The 14,691-nt window shown below is 42.1% G+C and overlaps 2 protein-coding genes across 3 annotated transcripts in view; one reads left to right on the forward strand and one right to left on the reverse strand.

Annotated features, from left to right (window-relative positions):
* Positions 1-14,691, reverse strand: part of ADAMTSL1 (ADAMTS like 1) — a 1,032,656-nt gene that overhangs the window by 162,578 nt on the left and 855,387 nt on the right. The window lies entirely within an intron of this gene.
* Positions 5,969-7,193, forward strand: LOC128572086 (proline-rich protein 11-like). Its single transcript, XM_053572030.1, is given in 2 exon segments — positions 5,969-6,030; positions 6,032-7,193. Coding segments are annotated over 2 exon segments (1,116 nt in total). The 3' UTR covers positions 7,086-7,193.

Raw genomic sequence — 14,691 nt, forward strand, 5'->3', positions numbered from 1 at the left:
TATTCCCAATTTAGAATATCTTTGTCCTTTTATTACCCCTCAAAATTTATTCCATTTCTACATATCCATGTTTAAACACTGTATCCTACTGATCATTTCCTCAATGGTATTATAGTTATTCTCCCTGTTAAGGGCCCTACTGAAGAGTGCATCTCCTGAGGGAAGGCCTGGGTCTGAGTCTGTTTTGTGTCACTCATAGGGTCCATCATAGGCCCTTCTAGACAGTTCATGTATCTGGATGATACCTTCTTGAAAAATGAGCAAATGGATAAAAGTGGGCACTTTAACACAATGTCTCTCTCACTTAATTGTCTCCAGAACAATATGAGATAGGTTCTACTGATGTTCCTTGTTTTATAGTTGAAGGAATCTGAGAATTAAAGAGGCTGACTTGCCCAGGTACCTGCAATTAGTAAGTGGCAAATCCAAGATTCAATCTTGGACTCCAAAGTCTTTATATTTTATATTGTACCATGTTGTCTCCAAAAAATACTACAAAAACTGTCCTATAAATGTGCACCAAATTTTAAATGAATAGAAGAGGAGCAGCTGGGTTGAATATATTTTTAAAAGGTCTTTGTGTGAATTTCTATGAACTTATCATCTTATTTTTAGACCTTGCATAGGAATTAATTCCAAACTTTAAAATGTTGTGGTGCTCGTGGTTTTAAAATATGTCCAAGCATTCTTTTCCACTCCTCCTTTCTAAAGACAGAGTCTTGAGTCTGGGCTGGAGTTGGTGGCTCACTTCTAGTGAACAGAATAAGGCAGAAGTGATGCTATGTGACTTCCAAGGCTGGATTATAGATAGGATGATGCTTCTGCTTGGCATTTTCTCTTTGGTTGCTCATTCATGGTGGTAAAGAAGCCAGCCCCCATGTCATTAGGATACTCAGTCTTAAAAATTCCATGTGCAGAACATTTGTGGCCTTAACATCAGTAGTGAGCAGCAACTTGCCAGCCATGTGAGTGAGCCACCTTGAAAGCAGATCCTCCAGCCCCAGGCTAGCTTTTAGATGATAACCACACATCAGCAAAGATCTTGAGCCAGAACTGCCTTTCCAAGCTGCCTCTGAATTCCTCATTCACATGAACTGTGACACATGACAGAATGTTTATTATTGTTTAAGCTCCTAGTTTTTTTTTGGGGGGGGGGAATTTATTATACAGTGGTAGACAACCAATACAAGAATATACCTTTCCTCAATGTGTGTGTATGTTCATCAAAGTCATGGGTAAGAAGGTTTATAGCAGCACTATTACTGATCGCCCAAACTGGGAAAAACCCAAACATCCATCAACAGATGATGAATAAAAAACTCTGATATATTCGTACAACACTATATATAACAATGAGAATAAATGGCAACAACAAACAACAACACGGATGAATCTCACAAACATAAAATTGCATGAACAAAGCCCCAAATGCAAAACTTCACACTGTCTGCCTTCATTTACAGAAGCTGGAAAACTAAAACTAATCCATAGTGTGGTGTTAGAAGCCAGATGATGATTACCCCTGGAGGGTTGGAACCGGAAGGAAGGTGCAGGAAGGAGGGCTGCTGGGATGTTACCTTCATCTGGGTGCTGGATCTGGGTCCGCTTTGTCAGAAACCACCAAGTTGTAGATGTAGGATGTGTGCACCTTTCTTATATTTGTTATGCTTCAAAAAGGCTTTTTCCTTCCACTTTTAAGTGAAATATTAAAATATTGTGGGCATAAAACAAAATGCAACATCTATGCCCAATGGTGATGGCTCCTCTGTGTCTTTCATAAAGGAGCTGCCTGCACCGCTCATGCTGACCCAAGGTTAAAGCTCCTCAGAGTTGAGGCTTTATGTCCTCACTCCCCATCCCTGCCCCGCCTCTGGCAGCCACTGGGACCACAAAGCAGAGTCATTGTGGTAGCCCTGGGGCCACTTGAGCACGGTTGGAGAAACTCACCAAGCAGACATACTGATAAAAGTACATTCTGCTCTGATAAAAGTACATTCTCAAGGAGGTCAGCAGAAGCTATCTGTGTATTATAAGCACTTTGCTGACTGTGAGTCAAAAACATTTAAATCGACTTAGATCAAAACAGGGAAAGCAGAGACTCTCCCCTTTGTCTTTGCTGCAGAGGCTGCGGGGGGTGTTCCTGGGATTTGCTGATGCTCCCTGCACTCTATGCCTGGGGCTGTGTTGGGGAGGAGGCTGCAGGCCTGGGGCAGCCAGCAGCCTGTGAGACACTTGGAAGACTTTCCTGGGGTCCTGGGGCCTGGCTTCCAGTGGTGTGGAGGACAGGGCTCCAGACTGGGCCTCAGAGAGGGAAGCGTTAGTGATTCTTCTCCCTCTGTGCTTGGCTGATTTTTACTCATCTTTTCCTCATGTTCTTCTTTCAGGAAAGAAACCCTCATCTAAGTAAAATTCTCCTACTATGTGGTCCCATTAATATTCCCCCATTGGAAATTCTCTATGTACGTGTAATCTGATCACCCCGCTAGACTGCTAGCTTGATGAAGGTACAGGACCACATTTATTTTGGTTTGCCACTTATTATGGGTTTGTGTCTCCCCAAAAGACATATTGGCTAGGATTCCTAAGTCCTGGTATTACAGAATGTGACTTTATAAAAATAGAGCCACTGCAGACTCAGTCACTTTGGTCATACTAGAGTGCGGTAGGCCCTTGAACCAATGTGACTGGTGTTCTTGTAGGAAAAGAGGGAGACATACAGAAATAATACCATGTATTATTGGTATTATTATGCATAAATAATAAATACAATAAATAATTTATACATTATGAGAGAGGAAGAGCGCACAGTGACGTGTCTACTCCCAGGGAATGCCAAGGATTACCAACGACCACCAGCAACTGGACGAGGCAAGGAAGGTAACCCTCCCTTACAGGTTTCAGAGGGAGCATAGTCTTGCTGATGCCTTAATTCTGTACTTGATTTTAGCTTCCAGAACTGTGAGACAAAACATTTCTGTTGTTTTAAGCCACCCGGTTTGTGGCACTGGTTATGACAGACCTAGGGAAGTAAAGCGCCAGCCCCTGTAACCGCAGCGCCTAGCACGGTGTCTGGAACATGGCAGATGTTCTGTGAGCATGTGGGGACTCCAACTGAGTTGATTTCCAGGGAGCTGTGTGTATCCCTTTGGATCACTTGTCTGGTCAGCATCTCAGCTGTGTCCTTTAAACTACTGCTCGCTCCCAGTTTCAAAGTCCTAAAAGCTCTGAACACCACAAGTTTTCCTTTAGTGTGGGGTAAACTCATTCTAACAAAATCGGACCTGAATTGACATGCTTTTGGTAAGTTGCATCTCATTTTTGTGTAAATATTTATACATTTTACTACAGTATTATTAGCCTGTTAGATTATGGTGTTTTCTCTCAGAAATTGCTCAGGGCACTATACAATTTATGTCTTAGTAATCCTAACATCTTTCTAAAATGCAAAGAATTCTGAACTACATTGGCCCCAGCGGTTTTGGCGAGAGGATCCTGGTCCTGGGCAAGGAGGGTGGTAAAGAAGACTCTGTGGTTTCTCTCAGCTTCTAGGCCTCAGGTGTCTAACTTTGTGGTTGAGCTTTTGCCCAAAATGTTAGGGAGGCAGTGGTTTCTCCAGCATTCATTTTCTATACTGCTTTATTTCCTCTCTGCCCTTCTCCATGTTCCTGTCCCTTTGGTCAAAACCTGCTTGTAGTATAGGCTCTGTGAGCTCAGAGATGACAGCTGATCCCCTTCTGGCTTTACCCTGCCCAGCTCTTGAAGAACTGACCCCTGACCAAGGCAGGGGATGGAGGTTTACTCTCCACCTTAAGTACTTGAAATAGTCTTCCTGCCCTTTTCCCAGCATGGAGTCTGCCTAAATTAGTCGGTCCTTATAACTGGATTTTAGACTTTAGACTTGGCTTCCTAATTCCCATTTTGTTTCCCTGGTAGTTCTTGAATTCTGCCCAAAGTCTGGCCTACTGGACTGTGGTCCTACCTTTCCCTTTGCCTGGGTCTGGCCAGAGTAACCTTAACCATGAGCCACATGCCTGTAACATGACCCACAATCTGGCTGGATCACGAACGGTCACCATAACTATAGCGATACTAACATTGACACAGCTGCGAATGAGCCATATTCTATGCCAGCTGCTTTACACGTGTTGCCCCCATTTTACAGAGGCTCCAAGAAGTTAAGTAACCTGTCCAGCTCTGTGAGATTGGCTGCATTTTAATAAGCAGGAGCTGAGGGCTATCAAAAAGTCAAATTATGACCCAGAATGCCTTCTGCTGGGTCTTCCACAGAGGCCCCGCATCACACCCAAGATCACCATGGCTGGGACACAAGGACACTGAGAGTAGGACCCATGCTGTGGATTTATGAGCCACGGCAATGTTTCATCCCAGCCTCTGTCACTGAAGTCCCAGCAGCGATCAAGCCAAAGCTCACCCAGGATGCGGGATCACATATAGACTTATTTGCCATTTTTATCAACCCGATGAAGACAGTGCTATAAGTTTCCCCATTTTACAGAGGCTCTGAGAGGTTAAGTGACCTGTCTAAAATAATGCACCCTGTAAACAAGAGAGTCAGGATTCAGACTCAGCCTGAAGGATTCAGAGGCAGCCTGGCTCCTGCGTGCCTAATTATTGTATCATACTCTTTCTTAAGGCCAAGATGATGAATACAACAGAACAAAGTAGACCTGAGTGACAAATGCGAGGCTCCCTGGCACTCATAGCTTCAGAAAATGACAAGTGACAAAATGACAGATCTATTTCTAAATAATAGAAAGAAACATACGGACACCAGCCAGGGTCATGAACACACTGGCAGTTGTTATTTCAGTAAAGCGGCAGTGTCCTTGGCAGCCAGAGGCGCAGAGGCAGAGGGTGCCCGCCCCTCCCCGGGAGATGTATTCATGTTTTGTGCAGGTGGCCATCCAAGTTAGTGTGGGCAATCAAGGACCCACAGAGGTTGGCTCTTTCTAGCAGCTTGTGTTCGCAGTTGCTATACAAAAGGAGTTTTCACCCTCTTTTGGACAAGGGCTCCTTATGTGAGTTGCCAAGGTTTTTTCTCTCCTACTTTTTCAGAGAAGGTAATGCCCGTTGCCTCCAGCAACTCAATGTTTGTTGCTGGTATAAACACACATAATTTCTAATGGCTCTCTCCTCACCGCCAGCTATTAAGCCCTGAGAACCTTCTCTGATCCTGGCTTTTGCAGCAAAGTAGGCTTGTTTCTTTATTCAAAATTGTAAAATGCAGTTTTTGTTTGGAGGAAAAAAACTGTAAACTTATTTGTTGCAAACTTGTAACAACTTGATATTTCTGCCCAACATTTCTATCCTGTGATTTTTCAAGTTTTCCCAAGTCAGTTGTTTCCCTTCGAATGCCTCTAGGGTCAGGAGGGGGACAGCAAGGTGTTAATATTAGATGAGACACACCGAGAAAGCCGAAGGAGGGCAGACAGACACTCTCTAGGACCCATCCCCCTTCTGGTTTCCTGAACTCTCACTAGTACCTCTCAGTTTATCTCTCCATCTCCCAGTTTCCAATCTATCCTCGGCCCTCAGCCAACAAAGAGTCAGTCCAAAATGCAAACCTGGGCTCGGCGCCTGTAGCTTAGTGGCTAGGGCACCAGCCACATACACCAGAGCTGGCAGGTTCGAACCCAGCCTGGGCCTGCCAAACAACAATGACAACTGCAACCAAAAAATAGGCAGGCCTTGTGGTGGGCGCCTATAGTCCCAGCTACTTGGGAGGCTGAGGCAAGAGAATCACTTAAGCTCAAGAGTTTGAGGTTGCTGTGAGCTGTGATGCCACAGCACTCTACCAAGGATGACATAGTGAGACTCTGTCTCAAACAAACAAACAAACAAAAAACCCTAGTCCTTTACTTTGATTAAAAACCTCCCCTGGGCTTTATGGCATGGAAGAGGCCCCTGCCCGGACTCCATCTAATCCACAGGCTCTTAGACTAAAATCATGCCTAAGTTCAAACAACGAAGAAGGAAGCTAAAAGCCAAAGCCAAAAGATTATTTAAAAAAAGTGTCTCACCTCCAGCCCAGGCTAATTACACCTCCTCCTCCACCACCCTCACCTGAAAGAATAGTTATTTCTTCAACAGATGTATCCCATAGCAGGAGCTGGCTAAGATTGTCCTGGAACTTCAACTTTCCCAACATCAAAGATACAATAAAACTTTGGACAAATAAAGTATGGTCTATATACACGTGGTGCCAGAACTGCATAGCCCAGAGTTTAGAAGGATTGAAAGATACCGTCTTTCCATCTCGTATCTGCCACCGAGAACTTCACAGTCTCAAACAACAGTTTTTCATTTTGGAAAATAAATTATGCAAGCTCCAGGAAACACTGAAGGCCGTCTCAGAAAGATCTTCTTGTCCAAGCTGTGGTCAGATGTGTCACATGAATAGTAAACTTATAGCTGTGCCCACCTGTGTTCTAACCACCCCTGGAGAATCTGGAGCTGAAATTATATCTCCTCCCACACTGCCACAGCCAGCCAACCATCTTCCTCCTCCTCCTCCTCCTCCTCCTCCTCCTCCACCCCCACTTCCTTCTCTTCCTCCTCCACCACCACCACCACCACCACTAGCACTTTTGCTGCTCGCAAAATCCAATCTCACTAAAGCACTTCAGACTAGACCATTACAAAGAGATGGACCCATGCAGATAACAGTTAAAGATCTACTGACTGTGAAATTAAAGAAGACCCAGAGTTTTGATGACAGGAGGAAGCTTGTACCATCACCAAAGGCACAGAATCCACTGGTTACTGTCTCTGATCTACAGCGTGTTACCCTGAAACCAAACTCCAAAGTGTTATCAACTCGAGTCACAAATGTCTTAATTACTCCTAATAAAAGCCAGATAGATCTGCGGAAACTACTCAGAAAAGTCAACGTAGAAAGGAGCCCAGGTGGTACCCCTCTTACTAATAAAGAAAATATGGACTCAGGAACTGGTCTCACCCCTCTAATGACCCGGGCCTTGAGGAGAAAGTTTCAGCTGGCTCACCCTAGAAGCCCTGCTCAAGCTCTGCCGCATTCTACAAGCAACTTTGATGAACAAAACTGATGCCAACTCTGCTTAATTCCATGTGATAATCCATAAAAAAATGTACCAAGCCAGGCATGCTGGTGGGATCCCGTAATCCCAGCTACTCAGGAGCCTGAGGCAGAAGAATTGCTTGAGCCCAGGACTTCTAGGCCTGTCTGGGCAACCATAGCAAGACTGCATCTTCTTTACAAAAGGCAAAAAACTAAAATATATAGATAAAATCACACAAATCCTTTTTAAAAAATGTAGTAAGGTATTATAATTCAATTTGAAGAATTTGAGTAGGTATGCAGCCCATATATACTGTGTATAAAATATTTACAGGTATTTGTATATTTTATAGTTTGCATAAACAGCAAGAGAACCAGATAGGAAAAATACAATGTCCAAATTGATTGTCCTAGAATTACCCAATTTAGGTTAGAGAGGCTGTTCAAATTGAGCTAGATAACTCCAGTTTTTATTATTTTCTTAATGTTATAATGGCACTTATACTATATTAAGAAAAATACCTGATTCCTGTTCATCCTTATTATTCTTGGATAATTGAAAAGAAAAGTAGACTGGGCACAGTGGCTCACACCTCTAATCCAACACTTTGGGAAGCTGAGGCAGGAGGATTACTTAAGGCTAGGAATTTGAGCAACATAGCAAGGCCTTGTCTCTACAAAAAATTAAAAAATTACCCATGCATGGCGGCATGTACCTATAGTCCCAGCTTCTTAGGAGACTAAGGCAATAGGATCACTTCAGCCCAGGAATTTGAGGTTACAGTGAGCTATGATGATAACCAATGCATTCTAGCCTGGGCAACAGAGCAAGACCCTATCTGGAAAAAAAGAAGAAAAGAAAACTATTGCATACTGTGAGGCACATGCATTCATTGAAACAAACTTGATCAATGAAACAGACCAACTAGATTTTCTTTTTTCCTCCCCTTTGGAATTCTATGTCAGCTGGAGAGATGTTATTCCTATAATTATTTTATAATCAATTAAGAGGTAAGATCATCCTCCATCCAAATGCAACTATTTTCCAAAAAGATCTGAAGTGAAAGGCCTAATGTGACCTTAAAACTTATCCCAGGCACAGTGATACACATCTATAATCATAGATACTCTCAAGGCTAAGGCAAGAGGATTGCTGAGCCTGGGCATTCTATGCTGCAATGTGTAACGATCATGCTTGTGAATGGCCAGTACACTCTGGCCTGGGCAGCATAGAGGGACACATCTCTAAAAGAAAAACATTAGAATGTATCATGGTAGGACTTTAAGTAGATAGTTACATCTGGCTCTCTAAAGTCTAAGATACTCCTTATTTTTATAGCTAAAATAACATTCCTTATTATTTTACAGCTAAATAAAAATTTCATGAATGTTATATTTTCTGCAATACCTCACCAAGGATTCTCTGATGTCCATGCTGCATTCATTGTGAGACCTGGTTCCCTCTCTTCACTAGCCTGTGTATTCAAAAATAGTGACAGTATTATAGTGTACATGTTACTGGATTTTTGTCTTGTCATTCTAAGATTGCCAAATATAGTAAGAATATAAGACATCCAAGTACATTTGAATTTGAAATAAACTACAAATAACTTTTCTTAGTAAAAAAAAAAAAAAAAACCTCCCCTGGGGTTGGGTGGCAATGTGCTAGGATAACCAGGGCTCGGCTTGGGTCCGATGTGCCCATGGAGCAGCAGGGCACTGCATGTCTGCAGCAACCTTTCTAACTGGCTTTTCCTCCTTCCTTGTCCTTCCTTTCTTCTGCCCCTTTGAGGCAGCTGAACTTCAGCATGAGGTTTGGTGGGGAGTGACCCACTGGCACGTGACAGGGTGTACTGGACCAGGACAGCCAGGAGTCAAACATTCAGGGAGGACTGAATAAATACATGAAAAATAATGGGAGCCTGGGCGGCGCCTGTGGCTCAGTGGGTAGGGCACCAGCCCCATATACTAGCAGGTTCAAACCTGGCCCTGGCCAAACTGCAACAAAAAATAGTCGGGCGTTGTGGCGGGTGCCTGTGGTCCCAGCTACTCGGGAGGCTGAGGCAAGAGAATCACCTAACCCCAGGAGTTGGAGGTTGCTGTGAGCTGTGATACCACAGCACTCTACCGAGGGTGAGAAAGTGAAACTCTGTCTCAAAAAAAAAAAAGAAAAAGAAAAGAAAAATAATGGGAGCCAGATTCCTCCTGTCAGAAAAGAGTTACAAACATGGGAAGAGGAAAGACTAGAATAAACCTTGTAGAATTGGATTGTATTGAAAATAGCATGCACTCACGACCTCTATACATAGAGATACATCAGCAGATATAAATGAATATATATACTCACACTCGTCTATGTATATAGCATACGCATATAGTATTTCTTAGCTTCTTCCTCTGAAAAGTCAAGAAGCAGTGACATCCCAGTAGTGTCCAACACAGCAAGTGCCCAGCTCTTGGGATCTAAATACCATTCTCCACTAATAAACCAGTTTCTGTAGAAATTAAGCCCTAAGAAGGGGCTGGGGAAAATGAAAAATGAGCCTACACGATCTTACACCAGTAAACTGGGAGGTGTTCAAAGAACTAGGGCGGTGCCTGTGGCTCACAGGAGTACGGTGCCCTCCCCATATACCAGAGGTGGCGGGTTAGAACCCAGCCCTGGCCAAAAACAGCAAAAAAAAAAAAAAAAAAAAAGCTTGAAAGGGCTCTCATGGCTCGTATCTGGGATAATTTGGTAGTAATGGATTTCAACTCTTTATGTAAAGTAGAAATTAGTAAATATATTAAGTAAATAGGGGTGGTGCCTCAACAGAGCAGGGTGCCAGCCCCATATGCTGGAGGTGGCGGGTTCAAACCCAGCCTCAGCCAAAAACTGCAATAAATAAATAAATGAATACATACATAAAGTAAATAGGAGAGAAGTGAAAACTCTACCCTATAATAGAATTCAAGAATTTGGAAAGTTACCCTTTGGCTACCATCATAATAAAAGCTACCAAGGCAATAATCATCAGTGAATAATATATCAATGGATGAAAAGTTAATGAGAAACAGGATGTTTACTTAGTCTCATTATTCCCTGGTAAAATACTTATTTGTTACTTACTGTTAATAATTTAATATAGTTACTAATTTTACAGTGGACAAGTCTAGCTAACCTCATCTTAACCAAGAGATGAGCGTTAACATCCCCAGTAATGGGACACGCCATGGTCTGTCTCCTGATATGATTACTAAGAAGAATGTAGCATACGTCTGTGTTATCTTTGTTAAAAATTCAAAAATCGTAAGGAAACGTCGAGCAAACTCAAACTTAGGAACATTTAAAAAGTAACCAGCCTGTACTCTTAAAAAATGTCAAAGATATGAAAAACAAGACAAGACTGAGGAATACTCCAGAGGGAAGGAATCTAGGAGAAACGAGAACCAGTCTGTGGCCATACCACCTTGAGTGTGCCTGGTCTTGTCTAACCTCAGAAGCTGAGCAGAGCTGGGCCTCCTCAGAACTTGGGAGAAATGAGAACCAAATGTAACACGTGATCTGGACTGGACCTTGGAGCTATAGAAACGTGAGTGGAGTCTGTGGATTAGATGGTAAGATTACACCAGTGCCATCTGTAGATTTTGATGGTTATACTGTGGTTACATGGGAGAACATCCTTGTACTTAGGTGGTAAACCCTGAAGTAGTAAGATGCAACGGGCAGCGCCTGTGGCTCAAAGGGGTAGGACGCTGGTCCCATATGCCGGAGATGGCGGGTTCAAACCCAGCCCTGGCCAAAAAAAAAAAAAAAAGATGCAATGAAGTAGCATCTGAAACTACTCTCAAATGGTCCCCAAATGGTGACAACTAGGGAAAGTAGGTGAAAGAGATAGTAGAGTGCTATGTGGTATTTTTGAAATTAAAGAAACCCTGAAACTATTTTTAAAAATAAAGGTTATGAGAAACATCAACTGGCTCCCTGCCACCCACAGGCTAAAGTTCAGCTCCTTGGCTGGCCCGTAATCATGTACTTCACAGAGAAGTCTGAAGTTCCTTTCTGGTTTAATCTTAGGTTGCCCCTTACTCATCTTTGCACCCCTGTTCTCTGCTGACGAGCTTCTCTGCCTCTCAGGCAGGATCCTAAACATTGCCTCTCTCTGGATACTTTTCTGAAATCCTTCCCTAGGATTTCTTCTAGATCACATTGCTGTCTCTTTCCCCCAATGGCATTCTCCTCTTCCCTCAGGCTCGCCTCCTTTGCACTATAGTTATTTATTTACTGGCCTGTCTCCTCACTAAAGGATGAGCCCCACAGGGCCCCGAGGATCGTGACTGATTCATCATGGTCCACAGTGCCTACAGCAGCCCCTGGCTCACTGCAGACACGCAGGGAGCATTGGGCATAATGTAGAGACCGTGGGCTCTCGTGCAGATTATTTGTGAACGAATTATGCTGCCACTCTGTAGTTGAATATTCTTGGGAAAGTCACTTACCAATTTTCTCATATTTAAAATGAAAATAATAGCAATGACTTCTTCATGGGTTGTTACAAGGTTTAAGTGAGGAGCTCTATGTAATGGGCTAAGCACAGTGCCTGGCACAGCTCTACAAACATTAGCTAATATGAGCCATCATTACTCAGTATGCAGTAAATATCTGTTGAATGCATGAATGATTATTGTGAGGAGGGGGACTAATTAAAAGGCTTATTGTACCCTCAATGAATCCCCAACAATAAAAAAAAAAAAAAAAAAAAAAAGGCTTCCTGGAGTGAGTCAGAGAAAGTAGCCAGAGGTGAGGTTAACTGAAGGGTAGGGCATTTAGGACATGCCCAGCTTAATTTATCATTTCAGCATTGGCTGCTAAGTGCTGGGACACACACAGCAGTGGGAACTCACTGACCACCTTTGAGAGGCTTTCAGCAAAGATGGAGAAAACAGACAAGTACCCAGGAGATGTAGCAAACAACGTTAGGTAACAGTTATGAGCTAATTGCAAAACTAAACCCTGAGGACTGCAGAAATTCCGAAGCCAGGCAGTGAGGTGCCCATAACCACTTGCATTTATAGGACCCACTGTAGTTCTCACAGACTTTTTGTCTATGTTCTCACATGTCATCTTCCTAACTCTGAAGGAAGGCAGCAGGCATTATCTTCTCCTTTCCACACGTGAGCAAACTGAGGCTCAGAGAAACAAGTGAGTTTTCCAAAGTTGGGATGGGAACTTGGGTCAGTTCTCTACCCTGGCCAGTCACTAAGGACTGTGGAAGTGGACCATGGAGGGTCACGGAGAAGACCAGAAAAGCAGTTATACCCAGTGACAGCAGATGGATTTGCTACCCCTCAGATACAACCACTGTCTTCCAGAAAACCCTTGAAAAGGGGCCTGGAAAAAATAAAAGATCAAAGGAGATGTTAGATATTCAAGAGTAAAAATACATTCGAAGGCCAAAAATTAACCAAAAGCATATACACGTAATGATACCATGAGTATCAAGGCTGTCTATAAAACAGTAACTTGCATAGCTCAGGAAACAGGACACAGAGCCATGCTATTTTTGGAAGTCTGCCTGTATGGTACAAAGTTTGGGTTCCATAAAAATGGCTATATCCAAGATTACCAAACACCTGAGCTGGCAAAGCACTCGTTTCCACTTGAGAACAGCGTGATCCAAGTGACTGAGCCATGCCAATTTATCTCTCCTTCTAAATCATCTTTAAAAATAAATTAAGATAAAATATTATATTAAATAATATATGATATATATTTAATAATATATTGTATTTAATAATATATTTAAATGTGAAATAATATATTTAAATATGTAAATACTAAAATCAAGGTAACCAGCATTACCAATGACTCTTGTTAAGTCTTCTTTGCTATTTTTTAATCAATGAACAGCTCTGGAAATGAACACTTGCAGCAAGATCTACATTTACTATCTCATTACTAGCATGCTGCTTGTCTCTAAACCTACTTCCTTTACAGAGCACGTCAAACAGCAGAATAACACCAAATGTGGGACCAGTTACACAAAGTACCTTCAGTCTTCCCTTAGCCCCCACATTTCATTATGGCACCTGCTGTCCAAAAATACCCTTGTGCCTGTTCACCTACGCACAGCTTGATGTAATAAAAAACTTCTAAGCTCTGGTTCCCATCCTCTGAGCACTCTGTCTTCTAGGTGATAGTACATCAAAATGAGATAGAATTCCTGCTGGCTGTTATAATTCAAGTATGAGCTTCTGAGAAACATGGTAGATAATCTGAAGAATTATTTTTATTTTAAGTAAACTTGATATTTTTAGTTGTCTTGTCTAGTGTTCTAGGTAGAGATTTCTTATTAAGAATAGTTTCAGGGTTGTTCTCTTTGTATCAAATTTATATAAAACTTTTTAGATCATAAACATAGTGTCATCTGTTGTTACTTTAATTCTTCTCTAACAGATCTTTGGGGTTTTATTTCAGTTTTTATTTATTTTATCTTAATTGTATAGTATCCTCATACTTGAAAGTTTTCCACTAAATCTCAACCTGTGGGTCGCGACCCCTTTGGACTGTATTAAAGGTTCGTGGCATTAGGAAGGTTGAGAACCACTGCACTAAATGAACTCCCTTCCGTTTGTAGAATTATCTTCCTCCCACAGAGTGATCTTCCACCAGGCTCAAGCACTTGTTGGCTTTTCAACCATTTTTCTTTTCTGCATCTATGAATTTGCTTATAGTTTTTGCTGCCTGGGATGTTCTCTGTATTCCTGCCTCAAGTTTTGATTCATGTCCTCCCTCTTCCAGGAAGGTTTCCTTCACCAGCCCAGCTTATATCAACTGCACCCTCTTTGCTATGGATTTACTGTCATTTCACCTTTATAAATTTTAGGGCACTTACTATGTAGCTGTTCTAAGTCGAGTGCTACAGCATCTTATCTGACACAATTGTATTTGCTTGAATGTTGTCTTTAGTTATCATATGAAATAGACAATGAGGTTTTTAAGATTTGGGACCAAAGGTTTTGAAGTTAAAGACATCTTTGGCATCTATCACATCAGGTCATAAATATCTCTACCTATATATTGATTTGCAGGTGGCATTCCTTACTAAAACCCTACAAACCTAAATATTTCTCCCTGTTATAGGTTGAATTATGTTCCCTCCCCAGAGATATGTTGACATCCTAATACCTAGTACCTCAGAATGTGACCTTATTTAGAAATAGGATTGTCTTTATAGAGGTAATCAAGTTAAACTGAGGTCATCATGGTCGATCCTAACCCAATATGAATGATACCCTATGAGAAGGGGAATAGGGACAGAGGGGGCCATGTGAAGGAGGATTAGAGAGATGCACCTACAAGCCAACCAATACCAAAGGCTGCTGGCAAAAGCGTAGAATCTAGGAAGAGGCATGAAGGACCCTTCTCCAACAGGTTTCAGAGGAAACATGGCCCTACCCACATCTCAATTTCAGATAGTTTTAGAAGACATTTCTGTTATTCTAAGCCACCTACTTTGTGACACCTCTTCATCACAGACATAGATTAGCAAACTAATACACTCTCTGAGTTAGTTCTCGTGAGAAGTTTTTAATATATCCTTTTACATTGTAAACAGAAACCTTCTTGGACATTTTTATTCATGAACTTTTTC

The sequence above is a fragment of the Nycticebus coucang genome, chromosome 2, assembly GCF_027406575.1.
Source record: "Nycticebus coucang isolate mNycCou1 chromosome 2, mNycCou1.pri, whole genome shotgun sequence".
Lineage (NCBI taxonomy): Eukaryota > Metazoa > Chordata > Mammalia > Primates > Lorisidae > Nycticebus > Nycticebus coucang.